The 25,210-nt window shown below is 44.8% G+C and overlaps 2 protein-coding genes and 1 long non-coding RNA gene across 3 annotated transcripts in view; 1 reads left to right on the top strand and 2 right to left on the bottom strand.

Annotated features, from left to right (window-relative positions):
• CASZ1 (castor zinc finger 1) overlaps positions 1–5,066 on the bottom strand; it is a 277,300-nt gene extending 272,234 nt beyond the window's left edge. The window contains exons 1-2 of the mRNA XM_085079866.1: positions 4,940–5,066; positions 4,663–4,859 (exon numbers count right to left, since the gene is read on the bottom strand). The gene's annotated coding sequence lies outside the window, so the exon portion shown is untranslated. The remainder of the gene's footprint in view (positions 1–4,662; positions 4,860–4,939) is intronic.
• A 1,454-nt stretch (positions 5,067–6,520) lies between these two features.
• On the bottom strand, positions 6,521–18,328 carry LOC146428165 (uncharacterized). The gene is made up of 3 exons (XR_014856125.1): positions 17,373–18,328; positions 9,404–11,560; positions 6,521–8,533 (listed from the first exon to the last, which is right to left on the bottom strand). It is a non-coding gene; the product is annotated as an uncharacterized LOC146428165 (long non-coding RNA).
• Positions 18,329–18,431: 103 nt separating this feature from the next.
• On the top strand, positions 18,432–23,905 carry TARDBP (TAR DNA binding protein). Its single transcript, XM_085080319.1, has 6 exons — positions 18,432–18,736; positions 19,180–19,432; positions 20,138–20,301; positions 20,607–20,747; positions 21,424–21,594; positions 21,974–23,905. The coding sequence occupies exons 2-6, from the start codon at positions 19,195–19,197 to the stop codon at positions 22,502–22,504; spliced, it is 1,245 nt and encodes a 414-aa protein (XP_084936445.1). The 5' UTR covers positions 18,432–18,736; positions 19,180–19,194; the 3' UTR covers positions 22,505–23,905.
• Positions 23,906–25,210: the final 1,305 nt, after the last annotated feature.

Genomic DNA, 25,210 nt, shown 5'->3' with positions numbered 1-25,210 from the left:
AGCCTTTACAGTGATAGAATTTCAGACTTTTTGGAGACTATTGATGTCAGAATTTGCCTTTGACTCATGCAAGTAAGAAAAATAACCTCACCTAATCACAGGAATTCTACAACCAGGTCTTTAAGCAAAATGTGCACCCAGTTCAATGCCACCCTCATCACTGTCACCTGAGGTTTGAAAATGAAGTACCATTAATCAGGGGGGGGCAGAATTAAGTCACAAAAGAGCCAAAGTAAGATCCACAGAAGAACCAAGTTAAGATCCAGTTGCAGGGAGCGGTGGTTTTGGTGCTGGCACTTAAAATGAACCTCACAGCACATGTCACCATAGTATGGTGATGCTTTAATTTCCCCATCCAAACAGACTTGAATTATTTTATGAAGTCTGCTGAATGGAAATAGAGGATACATTTGGTCAGCAGTGCTTGATCACAATAGCCTGTAGCCTACACATGTGGTTAACTCAATAATGTGGCTGTGAAAGTCCCAGAACATAGCCTTGGTGCTGAAGGAGGTGATGAGCCAGCTAAAATTTGGGATACACCCATGGTTTTGACTATGTAGCAGAAGAATGGTCTCCTCTAACTTTCTGCGTTAAAACCCAGCCGGCCTAATACCAGCATGATATAATCCGGCAGCATCTAATCGGCTGCTGCCACCCTCGGCCTACCCCCACCTTCGGCACTGGCGGATATGTCAAAGCAAAAACATCTCAGCATTTCTGATCTCCCCGGGGTCACATCTGGTTTGAGTAAGGCTCCTCATTTGGTTCCAATCCACCAATTTCCTGCTACTGTCCATGAAAAAGAGTGCGACTATGTGGCTTCCCCTGGGTGTAATGGCCTAATCCGTATCTTGTTGTGCGCTGTAGAGAGGAGGGGGAATCAGTGCTACTTGGGAGCAGATTCCTCTTCCCCTATGACTGTGTCCCGCTCTTATGCAAAGCACCTTTATTCTTGCCAATAATGGCAGCCCCAGATGTCCTGGTGCCCTCTCTGTATCATACATATTCCTCCAGTCTCCTAATTGAATCCTTTCCTGGCCAGGACAGGCTTTCCTCATTACAATGAACTAGATCCAATTCTACTCCCTCCTCTCCATCTTCCAGTCTCTCATTGTGAAACACAGGGCAGGCCCCACAGAACTTCTGAGGGTGGATGATGGCCCTAGCAAACTGTTCTTCCAGCTACTGGAATTCTGCTCATGTGAAGAGAACAGGAAATCCCTAGACAGGTACAAGGCGGTAAAGGCATCTGCTCAGCCAATATTCTGGCAACATTAAGATGCAATTTAGTTCCAAGAAATAATATCTAGTCCTTTTAATCTATGGCTTTCAAAGCAATTTATCTAAACCATCAGTGTTTTGCAGATGGTGAAGCAGCCTAAGAGTATGCACAAGAGCAGCGGCAGAGCTCAGGAGCCGAATGCGTCTCTTGCATCCTCATTCCATAGGATCCTCTCTGTAGGAGGGCAGTACCCACGAGTGATGTTTCACTCGTGCTCTGAACAAAGCAGGGCAACATAAACAGAACAAATTATCTTTTTTCACTCTCACTCATCTGCTAAAAATCTCAATACTGAGGAAAGAGGTCAGTCTCATCACCTTATTTATCCTTCTTCCTTTTAATCCAAGCTACATTATCCCATCCTGCACAACACAGCATATAGTGATCCGCAGGCCCTCATTCTGGAAGCAGGAGCAACGCCCCGGTGTTACCTCACTTAAGATGACCCTGCAATACGTTCAGTTGCATTAGTTCAAACACAGCATCACACTATACCTTGGGTTTTGTACTTAAACTGGTTTGTTCAAAGTTAGTTAACCTATTATATGAACTACCTTAGGGTGCGCAGGACCAGCCAGGCTTGTGTTGAGGCAAGTAAACTCAGGTAAACTAAGGTACAAATCCATTACGTGCGTGGATTTCAAGGCAAGTTCTCACGAGCGCCGGGAGGAGACCTAGCGCACCAAATCCCCCTGAGTGCCACCACTTTGACTACTAACCCACACTCCTCTGCTGTACTAAGTACACCTGGATTCCATCAGCACCCAAATACTATTTTTTAAAATAACCAAAGCTTTGGAAAATAAAACCTCTTAAAACACCAGAAGAAAAAAACTCTGATCTAGAGGCTTTTCAGCATCTTAGAGAATGAGAGATGCTATTATTGTTACTAGAAAGGCAACAGTACGAGAAACGATCTACAGAGCACAAGTATGTTTGTTATGAAATGATTCGGATCCATGGAGGAATTCCATATGTGGCTTCCCCTCTGGTGACTAGAGGTTCCCACCTTGGCAGTGATCCTGGAGTCCCATGCCTACAGGCTCCGCAGCATGGAAGGGGAGGGTGGACGCTGGAGGAGTAATGGGATCATCAGGCGCTGAGGCTGCTGCTTGGCACGCCGACAATGTTTGTTTGCACCTCTTTGAAGATGAGAGATGAAAGTGGCGCCCACATGGGCTGCCTTTGATTAGCTTCTTATTTTTAACGTTGCAGCTGCGATTATTTTTCTTTTTCTTGAAGCATTTCTTCCCCAGCACCAGAAACTCTGAGGTTCCCTTCTCCGGGGAGGTTCAACTTCAAGGAAACATAACAAAGAGAAGTGTGAATGTAAAGGAGACTGGACAACTTGGGGCCAGTAGGGAATTATGTCATTTTATTTTTAATTTTACTTCCATTTTCCCCCAATCCCCCATCCTCAGTGGGTCTCAGAAAGAAAATACTTGTTTACTTCTTTTTTAATAGGGAAAATAAATGAGTCCTGGGATTGTACAGAGCTGTCATGAAGAGGGAACTGCCTAATGGTTCAATTCCCAGCTCTGTCACTGAACCACTCTGGGACTCGGGGAAAAGTCAGTTCGCCCATCTGTAAAATGGGATTTATAATGCGTTGCTTCTCAGGGGTATTGAAGGAGTATGAGTAGAATTGATGGAATGCTTCATGCACCTTGGATAGAAGGGGCAAGAGCCCTGTGAAATGCTGTCCTTAATAGATACTTAGAAGAGTTTCCTTCGCTGTAGTACTTATCTGACCACAGCAGCTGAGTGCCTCACAGCCACTGATGGATTTTTTTCTTACCTCTGTATCGTAGGATTGCTGCAGAGGAAAGCAAGGCAAATGGAATGGTATGGACCCAGTCACACAGAGAATATGTGGTAAAGTCAGGACTAATCCTTTCTTTCCTGAATTTCTGCCACAGCCATTTGACTTTCATCCTAATTGTATGGGCTTTGTGACCTGAAGGCATGAGAGAAAGCCATCTTCCTACGCTGGCCAGTCACACTGTGGCTGTCTTCCTGCTGGATGAGAGGCAAGTGATCTGGAAAGGGAGTCCCTGTTGTGCATTACTCTGTTTCCTATCATAACATTTTGGAGATTGTTTCTTTCACCTGCAAGAGTAGTTTTCAGCCAAGAATTTAATGTTAATCCAGTTATCCATCGGAAATGTTCTACCTTTAACGGGATGATGGTAGAAAAATGCCTAGATTTGCTGTTCCTTATTTTCAGGACTAATTTATAGAGGTAGTAAAGAGCCATATATACAAGTAAAACCAGAGAAAACTGCTGGTAATGGGCACTTCCTAAAAAATAGCTTCACAAAGTGCTGCTTGTTGTATCGGCTTAAGTTTAACTTCAGTCAGAGTGCCTTAAAAATGCAAGACCGAGTCTGATAGCAACAATATCAATTAACAAGATGTAAAATCTCGAGTGGAGATAAGAGGAACAGTCAAGGATAAATAACAATCAAGCTCTTGGTACTCACACACTTTAAAAGAAAAAAACACAACTATGCATGCTTTTATTTATTTATTTATTTATTTGTGCTATCTATCAAGACATTTACCAGACAAAGAGGAATGTGTGCACACAAGTCGAGTAAAAACTTGTAAGATGCTTATGCAAATCCAGCCGACTCTGAGAGCAAAATCTGGTTTCACCAAATATGATACCTGCTAAACCATCTAAAAGACAATTTGGCCTTACTTGGGTGAGTCCAAAAAGCTTAGACTAATCCACACATAACTTATCCAGGTTTCCTTGTCTTTATGGCATTTCTCCTGCTCCCAAGAAAAGAAGCAGACAGTTGTTCCAGCCCAGTGCAACATCCAGGTAATCTCAATGCCCAAACACAATCCCGCTCAACCCAGCTCCCCACGAAGGAATAAGCAAGCCAGTCTTTTAGGATCTTCTCCGGGATATTAGGAAGAGATGTACTGTACAGGATACCTTATAAACTATACTTACTTCAGATTCATTCCAGATAAACAACATATTCCAGTCCTACTACATGCAGTCACCCAGATTCCAGGACATTAAATTAACTCCCTGCCAAATTTACTGCAGGTCATCTGACCATACCATTTAGTCCACAGTAAAGACAAAATCTATATGTAGCTACAGTAAGGAAAGCAGGCAACTCTGTGGAAAACCTATTTATATCTATATAACCTATATATACAAAAATATATATTTATACTGAAGGAGATCAATGGAGAGCCCAGTCCTTGAGGCCAAGATTAACACAAAACTTAAAGGAAAAAAATTATGGTCTCAATACAAGAGACCACAGCTATTATTCCAGAGGATTCAAAAGACAGCCTTGCAGCTTCCTGACCAAGGAAAAATGCTTAATTTTGGAAAAAGAGCAAATACTCACCCACTGCTGGTACAGGAACAGAGGCACAGAGCCACTTTCCCAGGACTCCCAGGACGACCGCCTGCACTGCACAGGTAGGTTCTTGGTGGCGCCAGGTGTAGCGCAACACTTAGTAGCGGTCTTTCCAAAAGAAGTTACTACCCACTATAGATAGCTTTCCATGGGTTGTCTCCAGAAGGTGCTCCCTTGGCGGTCTTCTGCCCAGGGAACAGCAGATAACTGTGAAGAGGTGGCAGGGGTTGAGGCACCTGCTGAGGGATCTGGAGGCCACACACACCTGATGAATTTTCAGGCCTCAGATTTCTCAGCTCTGCCTCAGAGCATCCTTTTCTGCCTAAGCCTTTTCTCAACTTCCTCAACTGCCCCAGCTCATCCTTAACCCCCTCAGGTCAGCCTTAACTGCCCCAGCCCAGACTCAACCACCTCAGGTCAGCCTTAACTGCCCGAGCCCAACCTCAACCACCTCAGGTCAGCCTCAACTGCCGCAGGTCAGGCTCAACCGCCCAGCCCGGTCTCAACTGCCCTGGCCCAGAGCAGCAACAAGCCCGGAGGGGCCACTCGAGGGCTCCAACAGTCCCTAATTGGTGGCCACGGAGAGGGTGCCCAGTACTCAGCTTACTGAGGGACCAGCACAGCTCCATGTAGATGACACAGCTGGATAGCACTGCACAGACCATGAGGAAAGGCAGGCATGGCAAGAGACTTATGCCGGCTCCTCCTGAGGCACTAGCAGCTGTCTGATGGATTACGAAAAATGGCAAGAAATGGTAGGAAATTGTGGCTGCCTCGGGGGCCTCTAAACTGCCTCAGCCTCCCACAGAAATGGGCTCTGACCCACCAGACACAGCAGTGGCTGCTAAAAACCTTATCTCCAGTGTAAACTCCAGCTGCACCCACAGAACGCTCCCAGCAATGGCTTTCAGAGGTACAAAAAAGTCCCTATCCTGTCACAGCTGACCCTCATTTAAAGGGGACAGCTGAAAACAGGACCTGTCCCACCTGGCACGTGAGACAGGTCCTAGAGAAAGCTAAGAGATGTCTGATTGTGTTTCATCATTTTTTTTATTAAAAGGGCCAAAATTTAGGCCCTGAAAGAGCAGGTTACAGGGACAGTTCTGCAGAGTGAGGTTTTATTTTTGGAGTAGCCAGTGACTGCTGGTGCAGTGCCAGACATGTTAATGTGCTTCTGCTGCCCTTAACACCTCTTGTTTTATTTTAATTTAATCATTTTTAGGCAAGAATGAATTTTTGGGTGTGCAGGTCTACACACAGTAGGGCTGTGCTCTGTCATGTGGCTATGTGGGATACTGGCAGGCAAGTTATAGCAATGCTGGCCATGCTCACGATCTATAACTTTTTGGGGGACTTTTTCTAAAATTATTATTATTTTTATATTTTTTCACTGCCTGAGAGATCCAAGAGGCCGATCCCTCACTCAGGGACCAGTAGGCCCATTTGATGTCCAGCTCTCACAGCAGAGCTGGCTGCCACATTGTGGCCTGCTCCCCTGAACATCACATCTGGCTGATGTAAAACACACATGTTTTGACTGAAGCTTTTTCTTTAAAATGCCAACATTAAAGGAAGGTTTGCTTTGTAAAATTGAAACTGTAAAACTCTTCTGAAACCCAATCTGGGGGATTAAAAGAACCACATGAAAAGGGATAAATATGACCTGGACATTTACTTCCTGCGCAGAAGTTCACTGAACATGTGCCTCCCAGCCTGTCAGTGCAAAACAAGACCTTCTGCTCTTGCTGTCAGAAGGCAAAAAGAAAAAAAAAAAAAAGAAAGGAGAAGAAGAAAGGAAGACATGACATTTCGTAAACTGACAACTCTTTTTTATTTCATGGCTTATGTCAGATACACTGGTCTCTTTAGAGCGACATTTCATGCACCTTAAAACCATAAAGATGCGCAACAAGTAATAAGAAATTTAATATCAACAAACTATTCTTGTTTGTACTATATGGTGAAATCGAGTTTGATCCATTTTTAATTGGGAATCAGGGACAGACCTTTGGGTTTCAGCGGGAGTAAGATCAGACCTAAAGAAATGATGGACTGAGTCCAAGGATTCTCCGATGATGTACAGAAGAAACACACGGATAGACAGAGCTTCAGTTAGAAAATGGCTCACTTTCAAACAAACTAATGCAAGATGTTTATATCAGTATTGTCCATTTCAAGTATTAGAAGTCATGGTTGGGTTCTAAAAACAACTTTACTTAAATATTATGAGACTTGAAAGAGGAAAAAAAAATCAGTTATAGATTCTCAGTATTTCTTTCCTAGGTTTTGAATCTTCAAGAAGATATCACTTTTTTTGTTTGTTTCCTTTACTAATATGAACTACTAGATGCTTGATTATGTTTAAAAGTAAAACTGACACTGTGATTTATTATTGTATGATTTCAGAAGACAAGAGTCGGAGGGGGAAAATCATCTAAAAGCAGGCAATACATTAAAGTCATTATTGTTCTCAAAATAACTTTCTGATCTTAGGTCCCAGTACATGAATTGCCGACGAAAAAATGCAATAAAATGTCAAATTTGGCACTGCCATTCTGTTTTGGCAAAAAAGTCCCTTTTTCCCGGTGAAGTTCCCTAGAAGTCAGTTACATGCTAATTTGGATTTCCCCCCCACCATTGACGATGATGTTAAATTACACTGAAAGTGGTGTTAGCTGCCCAACAGTACTAATTTGGAGAAACACAACTTTATATACAGAGAGAAGACAGTACTTTAGATACAACCACAGACTTCCAACACAAAATTTGGACTCCCGTGAGAGACGGCTGTTAGGTCCGCCCAAATGCCTCCTGCGAGAGGGTGGGATTGGTCAGCCAGACACGTGGACACCGCGTGGTGATTGGCTGGGAAAGCGCGTGATTGACAGCCGCACAGCCAATCCCTGGCTAGCCCGCGAAATGGATGCGATAAAAAGCCTTGTTCTCTCGCTAATAAACAGATCCCTGCATACCATCTCAGGGGGGTCTCGTGCTTTTGCTCCCCAATGCTACAGATTCTGCACGTGGAATGTCACGGAGCACCTGCCTGCACCGCTGGGTTGTGATTGCTGCAATAGCTCACCCTGTGGATGCGCACATGGGATCACAGTTAGATCTGAGTTGGAAATTTTCTGTAGTTAAGTGTGCTTGAATCCGGAGTTTGTCAGTACAGCCCCGCGTTGTTTGACTTCAGTTGTTTATTTTATTTGTTTGTTTTTTAGTTTTAGAGTGATTAAGTCTGGATTGGTGTTCTTGGATAATGCTCCCTGTCCCGTATAAGAGATACAGACACCCCACATCATACTACGTTTTTCCCAAATACTCTCTTAGCTGGGCTTCATCTTTGAGATGGACTCATGTCTTCTACTTGCAGCCTTAGTAGCCTTAGTTTTCTAATTCCATGGAAGCTTTTCCCATCGTCTGCTACTGCATAGAGCTGGTAAAGCAATCTTGCTTCTTTCTGTCTAATCCTGACACAATTAAAAAAACCCGAAACAAATGAACTTATCTTGACAAGCCAAAACCAAGCAAAACAAAGACATGTTTCAAAGTCATTGTTCAATGGAGAAAAACCAGTTCCCGAGTCCTTTCCAAATTCAGAGTGGACAGTTCCTCAGTCATTTCCAAGAGGGAAAGAGGCCATTTTATGATCCAGAAAGCATCCATTTTCTGTGTCAGTCCTGAGCAAGGGAGCCTTGTGCCTGAGTCAGTGCTAGGGGGGAATGGCTGGCGCTATTCCAAGCTTGGGAGCACTGCTATCACAGCAATTGTTTGGTGATGCCGTCCCAATAAAGCTTCATTATGGCGTTCCTCTTTCCATAAACCTCAGTGCCCTCCAGTGTCCCCAGCAATCACTTATCTAATATTAGGATATTAAAAAATATGGAAAGATTTTAAAGAGACTTATTAAAATGCAATTAGCAGCATGTACGACTTAAGCAGCGAGATTATTTTAAAAAATGACTTGATTGTGTGGAATGCCACGCACCTTACAGAGATAATAAAGCTGCCAATCAAGTCCATTTTCAAATTAGGAAATTTTCATTCTTTTTTTACAGCCCCCTAAGTGAATATTAAAACTGATTATTAACCTCAGAGTGTAGCAGCAGCCCCCAAGCCTGTGAGCTCTGAAAGGGAGGTTTCATAACCGAGGGTAGCCTGGGCTTCACTCCCCATTGGGACTGAGATCTCGCGTTTATTTAAAGGGACAGAGCTCACCCTTTGAATAGGGTGAATAATCTGCAAAGACCGCACGGGTTTCTTGTTTAGAAAGGGGCAGAGCTCCGGGGCTTACCATGGGAATTCGGGAGGCGAAAGTGCACTGGCTGCAGCGGCCCTGCCATGGTGTTGAAAGGCTGCAATAACCTGCAGGTAAGGCTGCCCTCGCATGTCCGCTCACAGTATCTCCACGAATCCTGCGCTCCCAGCACAGAACCAGCCTTTTGTCCAAGGAAAAATGTGTACATTAAACGAATGTTTCTGTGGGGACGCACCCCTTTGTCATACTCAGGTTGCACATAGATTTTCAGTGGATGTTATTATTCTCAGTTTATGTTATTACTTCCCTTGCTAAATGTAAAACCCTGTCATTTACCTTGCCTTCTTTTTATTTAATTTCTATCCTACTGAGACACAATCAAGTGTGACACTTCCTCCTATTTCACTTTGCCGGCATTTTTATTTCATTTATAGAAAAAGGATCCTTCTCTGAGAAATTAAGTCACATTACCTTGACAGGTTACTCCTTTTGCAGCTCTTTTCTCTGCTGTCAAAGTAGATTTATTGATGCTTCCTAGATTTCTCTCTTCAAGCTTGCAAACTGGAAACGACGAATTCTCTGGAAGGCAGCAAGCTAATTCTTAACTTCAAGGCTTTATTTTTGGAAAAATGCAAATATTCAAAGGGAGCAGCTTAGGAAGGGGTAGTCAGAGATTCCAACTCCAAAGCAAGAGAATGTCCTTAACTTTAAATATATGCTTAAATTTACCTTTGCTGATCTCTGGGAACAAACACGGGTCTGAAGGTATGAGTGTGGACCCTTCTCCATACTAACGCCAAGCCACTTTGCAGGAATGAGAGTGCAGACAATAAACGATCACTGAGTTTGGAAGCATCTAGGATAGAAGCTATTTGACCGGCACACGTACAATCTCATGTCTGTAACTCTCTCTAGAATCTAGCTGTGGCACCTGGATCTACTTAGGATTTGCATGGAAGCTAGATACACTTCTTTTCAAAGTAAATAATCTTCCTGGGTTGGGTAATGGGGGTTAGGAGAATAACAAATTTGGTTAATAAAATGTCAGCAAGAGCCAGGTTTTAAGTCTGGAATGAGTCACAGGCAAAACAGTTTAGCGGCCAGGGTTCACCCTTGATCTTGAATTGTTACTTGTCTGCATCGGTGAGTAACCACAAGTCATCCAGCGTAATTCAGCATAACTGACAATCTGGTGTTGACAATGTTGTCTGCGTGGAGAGCGGAGAAAGATGTTACTGCCTCGTTAGTGATAGCACAGTTAATGAGAAGCACTGAAGAAACAGTAGTCCCAGAAATGGCATTAGACCTCCAAAAAGCAGCATCCCCAGCACACCCCATGTCTTGCACTGCTCCTGAAGCTTTCGATGTGCCTTTCTTCTGCTCCCCAGAATGGAACAATGGTTTCTATAGCTCACCCTTTAGGATGGTCTGGGTGGAGAATGTTTGTAGCGGTTTAGTATGCTTATCGGGACTAACTGAGTATCAGTGATATTTTGGCAGTCAGAAAGTTAGAGGGGAAAGAAATACACTCAGTCAGTACTGAGGTACGCTGGAGTGAAGACATGTTGGGACCTGAGAAGCTGTACTGCAGGTGGGTTCATAAAACTGCATGAAAGTGTTCTGAAAATAACTGTTGGTTGTTGGTTTATTTTTCCCCATTTCCATAAACAACTACTCACTGCTAAGCAAATTTTATGATTGGAACCACGCTGGCAATGACGAAGAGAACTAAGGATATGTAACGGACATCTAATCTTTGGGTCCGTGAGCTACTAAATGTATGGTAATGCCAGAACAATAAAAAACTCAGTTATTAACATGTTCTAAAATTAGATCAAGCAAAAACAAGCATTCACTAATACTGAGACAATTCCTGGCAGGGAAGAGAGATTACAGAAAAGATTTGAACAAGTGTTATGAAAGAGTGATTGCCAGGCTGGAAAGCAAACTTTGAAAAACGTGAAGACTTTTTCCCAAAAGCTGCCTTGCTTTCCTTGATTAGGATCAGCTTCAGGAAAAGCCTTACCATGGGTGCTGGCAGAACTGGGAATGAAAAGAACAAATTCTACCCAATGGCAAATCTTCCAGCTGCAGCTTTGACAGCAGGAATTGCTCTGCAAGTCTGTGCTTCAGAAATTCAACACAGGGTTACACAAATGACAAAGCAGTGGGAAGTCTGATTCAAATATATCAGAGCAACCAATTGAAAAAATAACCTTGCATGATGTGTAGCAGCTTATGGACCGAGGTAAGTTTTGATCCAAGTATTCCTGAGCATGGAAGAAGTGAATAATTAAGTGACACAGTCACAACTTCTGTGTTTCTTCTCCACTCATAAAAATAGGCATGGAAAATCAGGAATAGAAATCTGTATTTTTCTTTATTGTTGGAAAAGGGAGGAGAGAAGCATGTTGAAAGCATCCCTTCACTAGAAAAGCACACTTCCAAATCCTGGGATCTTGCCACCCCCTCTGAGCTTTCCCTACCTAGCCGTGCTGCAGGATGTGTGGCTGCTCCAGGCTCCCCGTCTGCCTCTCGCGGTCCCTCCAGGTGTCAGCCTTGCGCTTTGCAGGAGGTTTTCTTCCCTCGGCCACATGTGGAACGAAGCGCTGGGTTCAGAGGAGATTCCTGATAAGAGCATCAGAGATCTTAAAATATTAAATGCATTCCCTAATTTCATTTCAGAAAGAATGCTGAAGTATCAGACTCCCACCAGGCCCCCCTCAGAACAGCCAAATTGATGCCACGGTGTATAGGAGTGGATGTAAATGGGTCCATTAGCTTTTGGCAGTATCTGCCAAGGAAACCGTCTACATTTGCCAGTCCAGGAGCCAGGACTTTCATTTGAGTTTCCTTTTTTTAGGGTGTAATTGACATGACTGTCCTTTCCTTGGCCTTAATCTCTAACTATTCCCCAAGATACTGAAAGCTTTTGCTCTCCTCTGCACTCTTGCACATGAATCAAGACTACATTGAGATTTTCTCACTGGATCTCATCGTGGTAAAGCCACTGGAAGCTCAAGTGCAGAAAAACACATGCAGGCCCCATGTCATCTGACCCCACTCCGACTTCAGGGTTAAGATCGGTGGCAGTGCTGGGTTTCAGTTTAGGACGAGCACCATAGGAGAGACAGCGAAGAGAGATAAATGAGCCTTGTCAGACTCACACCTAGAGGACTGCAGAGATACGCTGGATGTCAGCAGTAGGATTCCCCCTAGGATGTCACTTTAATTTATGATATTGCTCAGAATTGCTACAATTCTTCAGGCAGGTCAAATTTGGGAGGTATGCTTAAATCTACAGGCGTGAGCAATAATGCACGAGACTGTAAAAACAGAAATCCATCCTTTGAGCAGGAAGGGGGTCGTGTCAAGGAGGAGGTGTTCGGTGGGGGAAGTTTGCAAAGATACAATGTTTGTTTCAGATTTAAGTGTCTTTCAGTTTCATGGGTAGAAATTAGAGGCGTGGCAGAGTCTCGATGGTAGAGGTTTAGAGATGACATCCACGGATGAGAAACCGGGCTGAGTTCAGGGTTTAATTCTTGTAGTGTAGCCACAGAAGAGCTGTTTGGTGGCAACAATTTTCAGTAACTACCAAGCTGGGAAGGCTTCAGATATAGGCTGTGATGGATCCAAAGGGCTGTATACATTCACTGTCATAGGACAATTTGCAAACAAGATAGTGAATGCAGTTTCTGCAAGGTCTTTCAAAAAGTGTTTCAAGATTTTTATGATTGTTAGGAGCAAGTTTGTCATGACAGCACAATTCTAGGTGTCAGGCGTCACTCTGGTTTTTCACTACGGGCTTGCAGAGTGACCCTGGGGAGCCTGGCTTATCCCAATACTAATGGTTACTTGCACCATTACTGGCCACAACTGGATTAATTAATTGCATTATAAATTTAAGGGCAAAAAGAGGACATAAAAAAATTCAGAAAGAGAAAGATAAAAGTCGATCACCTCTGGCGGTTTTAACTACACAAGAAGTCCATTTGGTCACATTTCGTTGATCTGTAGCTCTCACCACTCTCATCAAGAATGACTTTCAGTTCTACAAGCATTAGTTCTCCCCTTTCTGTGGATGTCAACTATTTGTCATGTAAAGGTCTTGCTCCTCTTTCAAAATTACCCGTATTAAGGCAAGTTACGTGTTCCCTTCCTTTCCTTGTTGAAAGTCATTTAGGAGAATCACAGAACTGAGATTATAGATACTGGGGGAGGGAATGCAGAAACACAGCTAAGGCTGTATGTGGGTGGGCCTCAATTTATGGTGGACAGCCAAAGAACAAAGGTCTGATGTCATAGTAAATAATTTATATTGCAAATGATTTAAAATAATGAAAACCCGTATGCATTAAATTTTGACCTGTACATCCATTTGAGATCTTTTAAGTAGACAAAAGATAGATTTTACATAAATCTTCAGTAAATGTACTGCGAAAAATATCACCGCGCAGTAAAACCTAACTATTTTCAAAACAGTTTTTGTCTTATGCTTGAGCTACTGTTTCAATGCGCATCATTCAAAACTAGCAAAAAAAATACTCAGACTGTCTGCCCTGTCCTTGAAAGAAAAGCAGAAAAGATAAAAACACAGAAGAAAAACTAGACAAAACAGCTTGCGAAAAGATCCTGTCAAAGCTGTCTTTCACACTATTCCAGGTGTTACGGGAATTGGGTACACCTTACCCCTGCCACCTGTGGCTTTGCCTTTGAAGGAATCTATTTCCAATCCCCAGTGTAAATTCCAACGTTTGTACTCAATGTTTAGAACCTGCCACGCACCGACACGTGCGATTTTACGGACCAGTTCCCATCTGTGGATTTTATCCTTTGGTTTATGCCAACCTGCGCTGATGGAAGTTCACTCTTTTCCACACTAGGAGTTACTACACAATCTAGCCAAAAAGAGTCTCTGAATCCCGACTCCAGTACACTGTGTAAAGCATCAAATTCCTTTGGAAAATGCCTGGCACGTCGGCACTGGGAACTGAGCTCTGGGAACTGGCTAGATAGCTCTGTGAATCACAGGGAGAAATCCTTCCCGACTCTTCTGTTGGATGGTCTAGAAAGGCAAGGGAGATAACTTGCAGATGGTTTGACCTAACTCTGCCAAACAAAAAGAAGTGAATTTCACATTCTTTGTGTGCAGGATGCAAACATTTGACAGTTCCCACAGGTACCACTGGAGTGAGAGGGCGGGGATGGCAGATAATCCCCGCTGATGTTTTGAACTCTGCGCAGCTTGCACTGTCAGCAGCGGCTTTAGAGGGGCCTTTTGTCACCATTTGGGTTTACAGTTACTCCAGAAGATTTTTAGTTCATACTAGAGCTCTCTGCCAGGCTAATCCTTTCGTTTCCTGGGGTTGGCTTTGCTGAGCAGCAGCCAGGACACCACCACTCCTGGCTGGCTGAGCCCTGGAGTTCCAGTGATGTGGACTCCAATCATCCTCACCCATCAGCTACTAGGGCTGAAAGGACCCAGACTGATGGCCACTGAGCCCTTCTGTAACTGTATAAGAGCCAAACTTATAAAAATCTGACTTTCTTTGTGTTTGCTGAGAGATTAAAAAACACATCACCTGTTCTAATCAGTTTTGAAGAGTTAAGTAAATAAGGATACGAACCAAAAGGAAAGCCGAAACTCTTCTTCTTCAAGAAATGGGACTAAACTGTCTGTGGTGGATTAGAAATTAGATAATTGGAATCATCGTTTCACAGCACCACGGGAAAAATTGCCTAAAATATTTCAGGCACTTTAATGAAGTCTGAAGTGTTGTTTTAACTGAGGGAATTAGGAGGACCGTGAGAACCATGCACCAAGTGATCTTTCCAGGTACTTTATGTGGGTGGAAGCTATTTATTTTGTTTCAGGGAAGCTTTTCTTTAGTAGTTGTCTTAGACTGCTTGGTATGGCTAAATTTTTATGTCGCTAAGTCGCTTGATGGAAAGCTCTAATTATGGTAGATATTTATGGGAAAACTGTCCATCCTCCTTATATTCCTGCATTATTCTGAGCAACTTGATGTTGGGGGGAAAATAAAAGGCTTCCACTGAGTAAGGAAGAAAGACTGGATTTATTAACTATTGACAGACGCAGGCTGTCTACAATCTGACTACACGGACACACCATCATTCATTAAAATCTCCTGCTTTTTACTGCTCTGTGACTAGGAATAGGCCGAGGTGCTTCATGTTTTTTGGTACCCACAGTTGCGTGGTGGTTTTTTTTAATCAGGAGGTTATATTTAGGTGCCCATCGATGTTGTTTTTCATTCCAAGTGCTTTTGGGAGGGTGAACAGCTGATCATTACACTGAGTTTGCTTGTACCCATGAGCACACTTAACCTAGAGCAGCAAATAGTTATCGTATTGCATTTTGTTTTGTGCCTGTGGGCACACTTAAGTCAATATACATGATGGCTAGTACCACATATTGTATCTGTCTGCACCCACGGGCCCTCGGAATTGCCACTGTGAGGGAATTGGTGAATTAACTAGTGGTATGCCCCCTGGTGTAGTTACTTCAAGAGCAATGCTACTGTTAATTGCTTAACTTAAATTTAATCCTAATGCAAAATAACAGAAGGAAAGTGCTGCAAGAATCTCAATTCACACAGAAAATGGATAGTAACGTTTGCTTAATTCTAAGGTTGTTTGTTGCCAAAACGGAGGAAGAAGCTTTTGGGGCAAAAAGCTCGGGGCTATTTGCCCTTCTTTCCCTTCCTGTTTTACAGTCAGCATAGAGTTCCCTGGTCTTGTCAAGCTTTTACCCGCACGAGATCTAGTTCAGGGCTGGTGCTTACTCTGCTCATTAGTGAAATTGCCATCAGATGCTGCGTGAGATGGAGGTCGCTCCGACTTAGCACCACGACAACCTGTTCAACCGTGCAATCGCTAAACTCTGAGAGGAAACGGTGCAGCAGGTATTGCTGACACGCTGCAACTACCGCTCCATCCTCACAGCACGCTCTAACGGCACCTGCCGTCTCCATGCTCACTTGGCAACACCAGACTTGGTTTTGGGACATATACTGCAGATCAGTAGAAAATGCAGGAATTTCAGGACAATGCCTACATTGAGCATTAGCTTCTCTTGTTAGTCTGTGTCGAGTCAGGTCCTCTCAGAACTCTGTTGAAAAATGGTAATCAAATGATAAGACTGTGTCTAAAGTCACACTGACATGGATGGGCGGGGCTTCAGCGGTGCTGGGAGCCAATTTTTGCACCTGAAGAAATCTAAAGCGGGAGTCTTAAATTCTCATCAGAAGCCATTTATATATGTATAAATATATACATTTTAAATATATATATATATATATATAGTTTTAGGAGACCAGTGCAAAGAAGATCAAGCTAGAAGGGTACTCAGTACACAGGCTGGATGAGTGCCACAAATGAGCAGACAAGGGGAGAAAAAGGGGTAGAATTATTTCCCTTCTAATAGTACGGTAGAGTCCGCAGGTGAAGTTGCTGACCTGGTTAGAGAAAGCTCTGCGGTGCGCTTTTTTCTCTACGACGATGGCAGGCAGGTCTTCACAGCTCTGCTAATGCCAACCCCGTGTGGCTTCCTGTTCATATAGATCTTGTAATAAATACTGATTGTGTTACAGATGTCTCTGGTGTGACCTGTGGCTAATGTGACTGACAGGCCAGATAAGCCCATTAGTGAAGTATCGGAATAAAGTAAGCTAGAGATGTGGAATGGCAATTATCTGGGTGGAAAATGACAGATAAAACTATAGAACAGTTATTAATGTATAGCTTTTTAGTATTATCACTAAAACAGAAATTGTTTATGTAGAGGGCGATGCTACGGAAAGCAAATGATTAACCTTATAAAAGAGACAAGACCGGGTAGAAAATGTCATATTCCTGCCACTAGTGTTTTTCTCTTCCCTGCGGTTGGTCGTCTTGCTCACAGCCTTGTCCCTCCTGTGACTGCAGCTCCGGAAAACCTGCGTAAATGAGCTCTTCTGAACTTTTTTTTTAAAGAGGCAGAAAAGCCGCAGTAAGAATATGAGCGACCCTTAGCCACAATGGCTTTCGAGTTTGAAAGTTTATAATACTGTATCATGAGATATAAGCATTAAGTCTTTCAATTACGTAAGGGGAAATTGGGTTTAGAGAGGATTAAGCCATGTTATACCGAACGCTTACCGGATATTAAAGGACAGGGATAGAATTCCTTGCTTTTTTAAACTTTTAGCAATCCAGCAAAATTGTTTTATACAAGCCTAGCAAGCAGGGTAGTAAATGGGGGACAGGCACAAAAAACCCCCCAACATCTCGAGGAATTAATGGAGAATTGATTTTGAGCAATGAACCAGCTGTTGGGGACAGTGTCAGACTAAGACAACAAGTATGAGATACAGAACTGAGCTACCATGCGACTCCGCATTTATCAGCCTGGTTAATCTAGTTCTTTCCAAGGGAATACCTGCACAAGATCTGCAGAGGCATGTCAGATCAATTCTTCTTACCCGGCGCAGAATGATGCCGTTCAAATGCCAACATGCCTCGGTCGGTATGCTCGCGTCTCTGCTGGTGAGAAGGTTTGCGTCCGTTTTCCAACTTACAGACAACGTTCGACACGAGCACTGCCAGGGTGATGCTGATAACAATCAACCTGGAACGTTTCCATCCTGTTCTGACCTATTCTGTGAAAAAGGCATCTTCAAGTGCACGTGAACTTGGGTACACCTCAGATGATTCACAGCAGAGTTGTCCCTAGGGATGGAGACTCCTCATCTTCCCTGGAAACATTGCTCCAGTACTTAAGCCTTGTTAAAAGAGTCTGAGGGGATTGTGGTTGGTTTGTTTTTACCCCTAAGTTGCTGGGTTTTTTTTTTAATTTGCTTGGGTTTTGTTTTGTTTTTTGTTTTTTCTAGTAATCACAGAATCACAGAATATTCTGAGTGGGAAGGGACCCATAGTATCATCCAGTCCAACTTCTGCACAGCACACCCCAACAGTCCCACCCTGTTCCAGAGAGCCTTGACCAAACACCCCTTGAGCTCTGGTTGCCTTGGGGCCGTGACCACTGCCCTGGGAGACTGTTTAGTGCCCGACCATCCTCTGGGGGAAACACCTTTTCCTGATCTCTTTGCCTAAACCTTCCCTGACACAGCTCCAGCCGTTCCCTCGGGTCCTGTCAGTGATCGCAGAGAGCAGAGATCGAAGCTACCCCTCCGCTGCCCTCACGAGAAGTTGTAGACTGCGATCTGGCTTCCCCTCATTATCCTCCAGGCTGAACAGGCCAAGTGACCAAATCTGGGTTTTAGCATTTTGGTTTTGTTCGTTTTTTTTTCTTTTAAATCAGGCGCGTTCGTTCTTTTTAGTAGGGGTGACGAGAGAGGCTCTTTAGCAAGGCCGTCTTTGCTTGCGGCTGCTCCGGGCAGGTCGGGACTCTCCCGGGACCGCCCTCACCGACTGGCCATGCGCGCCACCGGCTCCCGGTGGCTGCAGCGCTCGCGCAGGCGCGGGCAGGGCCGCACCACCGGTCCCGCGCCTGGGGGAGCGCGGGTCGGAGCGCTCTGTTCGCCGCTGCCGGTTCCGAGAACGCCGCCCGAGCTCCTGGTGAAAGAAGGCGGTGCTCGCTGGGGCACGGCCGGGACTGCACGGATTACCGAGGGCCATACGCCCGCAGCAGAACAGCGCCCCCCCCCGACCGCGGGGAATGGTTCGGACCGCGGCCCGGCCCGGCCTCTGACGGGCCGCTGCCGCCATTTTGTGCGGCGGCGGGCGGAGTGCGGCGGAGGCGGCACCGAGGGGTTTTCGGGACGCCGCTCCCTTCCTTGGCCGGTGAGTGGGGCGCGGGACCGGGAGGGGCCCGACTTTCCGCGGTGCTGGGGTGGGTGGAACCGCAACCACGGGTCGCAGGCTTGGGCGGGCCCGGCAGGCGGCGGGCCCGGCAGGCGGCGGGCCCGGCAGGCGGCGGGCCCGGCAGGCGGCGGGCCCGAGGGGGGGGCCTGTGCTTCTGGCTCCGCGAGGGCAGCCTGTGGCGCCCGTGGGAATTTCTCCCGTGCTCGGGGATCGGTCGGTGATGGTATCTCCGTAGCTCCAGGACGGGCCGAGGTGACGTACGGCAGGGCCGGAGGCTTTAGCATTAATGAATGGTGCGTTTCGGTGCCCCATGTTGTGTAATAAATACAGAGAGACTCGTACCTCTGAGCGGAGAAGATGAAAGCCAAGTCAAGGGGCGTAGGGTGATGGCTTACGCCTGTTCTCTCCGTTTTGTATTTCAGTAACTCCCAGCGAACATGTCGGAGTATATCAGGGTGACAGAGGACGAGAACGATGAGCCCATCGAAATCCCGTCGGAGGATGACGGCACAGTGCTGCTGTCCACGGTGACGGCGCAGTTCCCCGGGGCGTGCGGGCTGCGCTACAGAAACCCAGTGTCGCAGTGCATGCGGGGAGTCCGGCTGGTCGAGGGAATCCTGCACGCACCCGAGGCCGGCTGGGGAAACCTCGTCTACGTCGTGAATTATCCCAAAGGTTGGTCTTCGTGGCTTCAATTCTTTGTACAAGTCTGCTTTCTTAAGTTCCGTCTGAGTCACTGCTCATGTAACGTGGCAACACTAGGTAACCCTCTGATCCACAGAGATGGACGATTTATTCAGGTATCTGCCCTGCCGAATAGCTTAGACCCCTCAGAGATTTTAAGTTTTTTACCGCTCTACCTAAACAAGAATTTTAACGGCAAAGTTTGCGTTATCCTTGAAGGGTTCACAGCCTCATACCGGCCTTCAAAGACTAGTGTCCTGGAATCTCTGTACTCACAGACACTTCTCAAGGCATGATTCGGTCGGAGGTACCATTTAGAAGCGCTCAGGAAAGGAGAAACCTGACCATTCTGCTTGCCCCCCCCATCCCCACAAAAAAGAGGGGAAGGAAGTGAATTGCTGATTAAGTGATCTTGTTAAAAATTCATGTTTTCTCCACCTTATAGCACTGTGAATATTACAGGATAATACTTTAGTAAACTGATGCAGAACTAAGTGGGTCAAATAGCATTTTGGAGGAGGATTCAAGTGTGGACTGGCTTTGATTCAGGGCAGTCAGATATGTGTTACAATTAGCTCTCAACAGCTGGTGTGTGTGCTCTTTCTCATCATAGTTTATGATTTTACACCATAAAGTTCATAGTCAGCAGGCCAGTTTCTGGAGTCGAGGATGTCTGATGTGCTTTTTTATATTCAGATAATAAGAGGAAAATGGATGAAACGGATGCATCATCAGCCGTGAAAGTGAAACGGGCAGTACAGAAGACTTCAGATTTAATAGTCTTGGGTCTTCCCTGGAAAACCACCGAACAAGACTTGAAGGAATATTTCAGTACCTTTGGAGAAGTTCTGATGGTGCAGGTAAAATCCATTTGCGGCTCAAGTGAGGAGAGACACTGGGTAGATATCAGACTCCTGAGAAAGGAGGTCGAAACAAAGGAGTTGTATAAAGTTGGACAGGATCAGAAGCTGTGTCTCTTCCTAAGGGTGTATTTTTTTTTCACGAGCCTGTTAATTTTGGGGGCAGATGTTAAGGAATTAGAGATTGTTGTTACAAGAATGTTTATAAGACCGATAAACTCTGAGACGTATTTTTACGAAATTTATTCAGCAACACTGTGCTTCATACTAGCGGTTACTTCTGGCTTTTCATTTTTTTCACCTAGGTTAAGAAGGATATTAAAACAGGCCACTCGAAGGGTTTTGGGTTCGTTCGGTTCACAGATTACGAAACCCAAGTGAAAGTAATGTCTCAGCGGCACATGATCGATGGAAGATGGTGTGACTGTAAACTTCCCAACTCTAAGGTACTTTGGGATTTACTGCCGGTTATATTTGTACCAAACACCGAGCGCAGCTCTTCATCAGCTGTGCTGGGGAGAGCAGCTGCACAGATTAACCGTCTGCTCTCGGATGTGGCTTTACTGTGAATGAATAGAAGGAGTGAGAGTAAGGAAGGAAAACAGGGAGGCGGTGAATGAGCTGGAAGTAATTGAAATGTTGGGAAAATAGCTTGTTATGTGAGGGATCGAAGTACAGATAGAAATCTAAAGATGATGCATTCGATGTCCGGCAGTACCTGCCTGACTTGTCTACTGCGTGAATAAATGCAGAGCAAAGCAGCTGGAATAACTAATCTGAGGAAGAGCAGAGCAAGTCTTTGAGTTCCAAGCTGAACCTGTAGCTTCTGCTCTTATCTCTAGATACAGTTGTTACAAAAAAGTGTTCCTCTGGATTGTCCTTGTCACCGTTCCTGTGTGTGGCTCCCACGCTCATTTTCTTGTGCTTCTTCCCCACCTGCACCAAGGTGTAGCCATGCTCTTGAAATAGAATTTATTGAATTTCTTTGAGTATTAAACTTAGAGTCTGAAACGTTCTTCATCATCAGCCCTCAGAACAGGCTAGTTCAAGAGTGTCATTTACCGTACTGTAGCTCGGTTCTGGAGGATAGTCGTGATGGTTTCTTCCTTCAATTCTCCGCAGCAAAGTCCAGACGAGCCTTTGCGCAGCAGGAAGGTGTTCGTCGGGCGCTGCACCGAGGACATGACGGCAGATGAACTCCGACAGTTCTTTGCCCAGTATGGAGAAGTGGTAGATGTCTTCATTCCTAAACCCTTCCGAGCTTTTGCTTTTGTTACATTTGCAGATGATCAGGTAAGTCTTAAAATATTCTAACTTCATAGACTACATTTCGGTAGCGTGATAAAGTATCCTTCGTGGAAGTACACGCTTACTTGTCCGCTGTCTTGAGAATGACAGTGGTATTAGTTTGATCTGATTTACGGAATGTACTTAAGTTACGCTTTTAGATGCAGCTGCGCAGACGGGATTTTGTACCGCAGTTAGCGTAGCAGTGAACGCAAAGCTAAATCATCTCAAATTGAATGAAGTACACACACGTGCTTTCTTTGCAGGGTACATATCTGCTCAGAATCACGGGGGATGTTTTGTGTTTTGTCTTGTGCTACTAACGTTAACGTTAAAAAAAAAGGGACATCTAACGTACGTTTAATCAATCCCTTATTTCTTATAGGTTGCCCAGTCTCTTTGTGGAGAGGACTTGATCATTAAAGGAATCAGCGTGCATATATCTAATGCTGAACCTAAGCACAATAGCAATAGACAGTTAGAGAGAGGTGGAAGATTTGGCGGTAACCCGGGAGGCTTTGGGAATCAGGGGGGGTTCGGTAACAGCAGAGGTGGCGGGGGAGGACTGGGCAACAACCAGGGTGGCAACATGGGTGGGGGCATGAACTTCGGAGCCTTTAGCATCAACCCCGCCATGATGGCGGCAGCACAGGCAGCCTTGCAGAGTAGCTGGGGGATGATGGGCATGCTGGCCAGCCAGCAGAACCAGTCGGGGCCCTCGGGAAACAACCAGCCTCAGGGCAACATGCAGCGGGAGCAGAACCAGGGCTTTAGTTCAGGTAACAACTCATACGGAGGGTCCAACTCGGGGGCGGCGATAGGCTGGGGCTCGGCCTCGAACGCAGGCTCTGGCAGCGGGTTTAATGGAGGCTTTGGTTCAAGCATGGATTCCAAGTCATCGGGCTGGGGAATGTAGACACGGTGGGCTCTGATACCGACTCAATGGTGGGAAATCAAATTTTTCTAACTCGTGGTAAGTATGCTGTAAATTACGTACATACTAAAGTTTTCCAAATGAATTTGTTTGGTGTGCGGTATATTCAGCAGTATTTTTGACATTTTCTTTTTTTAAAAAAAAAGAAAAAAAGAGAAAAAGAAAAGAAAGGTAAAAGGAATTTTCTAAGTTTTGTTACATATCTACTTTGAATTCTGAATGTTTGGAAGCGGACCGCTGTTTGCCCAATAGGTGAACTAACACTACAGTTGATAGGAAAGGTTTCTCCTGTAATACTTTATCCCTCGTTTCCCGGCTGCCTGAATTCTTTGCACGTTCAAAATGGAACCATTATTAAGAAACAGCATTCTCTCCCCCTTGTTTTTAATTTGATCCCACCATAAGACTCTCCAAGCGCCCTGTTGGACAACACGGTGTCGTTTTTGTTTGTGTTTTTGTTTTTGTTTTTGTTTTTTTTTAACACTGTCTCCCCTCCATACTAAAGTACGATACGAAGGCTTCATTTAATCTCCGCAGTTCATCTCATTTCAAATGTGTATGGAAGAAGCACTTCATTGAAAGCAGTGCTGTAAATATTCTGCCTTAGGAATACTTCTGTCTACATGCTTTCTCATCCAAGAATACTTCATCACACCGCACATGCTGCGTCTTAGACGGTGGGTGTTCCATTTTTATCCGCTACTCTTTATTTCGTGGAGTCGTATCAACGCTGTGAACGCAAGGCTGTGAGATGGAACCAGAAGGCTGTTTGAACTTTTGAAACCTTGTGTGGGATTGGTGGTGGTGCCGAGGCATGAGAGGGCTGGTATGTGCGAGATAAAGGAGCGAGCGCATGCGGAGACCTGGTGGTGCATTAATGGGATTTTATTTGACTTGGCGAGATGTCTCTCGATCCCGTGGCTTTGGTGAGAGAGTGTGCGGAGAGCGGTGATAGCAAATAACGTACGAGTGTTTATTGCATTCAAAGGACATCCACACGTGGAAGACTTTAAGTGGGTTCTCTACCTAGTTAATTAATTAGTTGAATGTGTTATGTGAAATGGAATATTTGTATTTCTTTTCCCTTATGTCAACTGCTGTGAATGCTGTATGGTGTGTGTTTTTTTTTTCTGTTAACGATCTGTAAGTGTGGTAACGTGACTCGAAGATGATGGGGTTTGCAGTGAGAACATTGAGCTTGCGGTGTGCTTTGCGGCAGCTCTTTCAGCAGAGATCACTAGAGCTCAGTGTGCCTCTCCAAGGTGGAAGTTCCACTGTCTGTAAGATATCCATAAGAATGCTGTTTGCTGCAGTTTCGTGTTTGGATGCTTTTTATAAGATTTGTCACTGTAGGAAATTCTTAAATAAAACCGATTTAAATAATATGTGTCTTTGTTTTGCAGCCCTGAATGCAAAGAATTCATAGCAGTTAATTAATTTTACCCTTTTGCGATGAACTTCTGTAAAGCTTTTTGCAGTCACTCGGTTTGTTTCACATAAGCAGGTTCTAAAGGAGCCACCGCTCAGCACGTATCGATACCCGACACTCACCTGTAAGCCACTGTGCCCTTGCACTGTGCAGTGGCATAGATCTAAAATCCAGGTCCCACACCTTGGGGTGCCCGCACCTAGACTGGTAAGCAGCTCCCTTCAGATTTCGTCTGCGCCGAGGAACGTTACTTGTTCTTTTAGCGATTGAAATTCCTTATCGGAAGCGGGCCGGGGGAAACGGACGGTCACCGTCACGACAGATTTCTGTCCTATGGTATCTCCTTTGGGGATGGGCATTTTTAACTTGTTTTTAGATCGGCCCGCTCACGGGAATCAGGCTTACTGCCACACTTCTGGCCCAGAAGAATGCCGTTAGCTCCTATTAAAACTAGTCACGGGATAGATTTTCCAGCCGAATGAAGCGCTGGTAAAGCACACAGACGGATAAAGTTGGAATCCGAACTAAGTTACGACAGGCGCAGAGGTGTCACGTAAGAGGCGGCTTCTTAACGTAGCGCACGGTGTTTGAGCAGAAACGGGCGGATGGTGATTTCCGTTCTGTGGTACGAGCTCGAGGAATTGTTTTGTGTACTCGGGCTTGAAACGCACCGTAGCTCGGATCTGTATTTTTCTATATGCCACGATACTGTGCCGTAGCCGTGAATAGTCTAAATACGGATATTTGCACGGCTTTTAAGCTATGTAATTTTCAAGGGAGATCTTCATTAACTCACTATCCCACCGAACCGTGTGAATAGCAGAGCATCCAAACAGCACACAAAAGTGCACAGATGAGTTTTCCACCTGCAGCATTAAAAAATTGTCTGGGCCTTAATGTACTCGGTTTAAAGAGGGATTCTAAACACTCAGAGCTAAGAAAGGAATCCTACACATTTGTTCATATTCTGCTGAAAAAGTTGCTTACATTTTTTTTCTGCACCTAAGTTAGAATAATCTCCAAACTGTCCCATCTGTGAATTTTGCATTTTAGCGCTTGCACTATTACCAGCTACTTCTGCTGAGTAACACTTAAAAATGGTATTCTTGGACCTCCAAAGACTAACTGTGACCCCCTGCGAGGAACCTCACGGTAAGTTATCGTGATTAGCATGGTTTTAATTGTCTTGAAATTGTGCAGGTTTAGGTTTAAGGGGCTGGTTGGTGGCATTAAGTAGTCTTCTGTAATAATTTTAGCCT

The sequence above is a fragment of the Lichenostomus cassidix genome, chromosome 21, assembly GCF_008360975.1.
Source record: "Lichenostomus cassidix isolate B80296 chromosome 21, HeHo_3.0, whole genome shotgun sequence".
In the NCBI taxonomy this organism is placed as follows: domain Eukaryota; kingdom Metazoa; phylum Chordata; class Aves; order Passeriformes; family Meliphagidae; genus Lichenostomus; species Lichenostomus cassidix.
This window is presented reverse-complemented; position numbering and strand designations above follow the sequence as displayed.

What these genes read in the sequence shown, in the direction of transcription:
- TARDBP (XM_085080319.1), top strand. Translation starts at nt 19,195, where the DNA reads ATGTCGGAGTATATCAGGGTGACAGAGGACGAGAACGATGAGCCCATC. An exon ending in CGTCGTGAATTATCCCAAAG is followed by an intron (nt 19,433 to 20,137) that starts GTTGGTCTTCGT and finishes TTTTATATTCAG; the next exon opens with ATAATAAGAGGAAAATGGAT. An exon ending in GTAAACTTCCCAACTCTAAG is followed by an intron (nt 20,748 to 21,423) that starts GTACTTTGGGAT and finishes AATTCTCCGCAG; the next exon opens with CAAAGTCCAGACGAGCCTTT.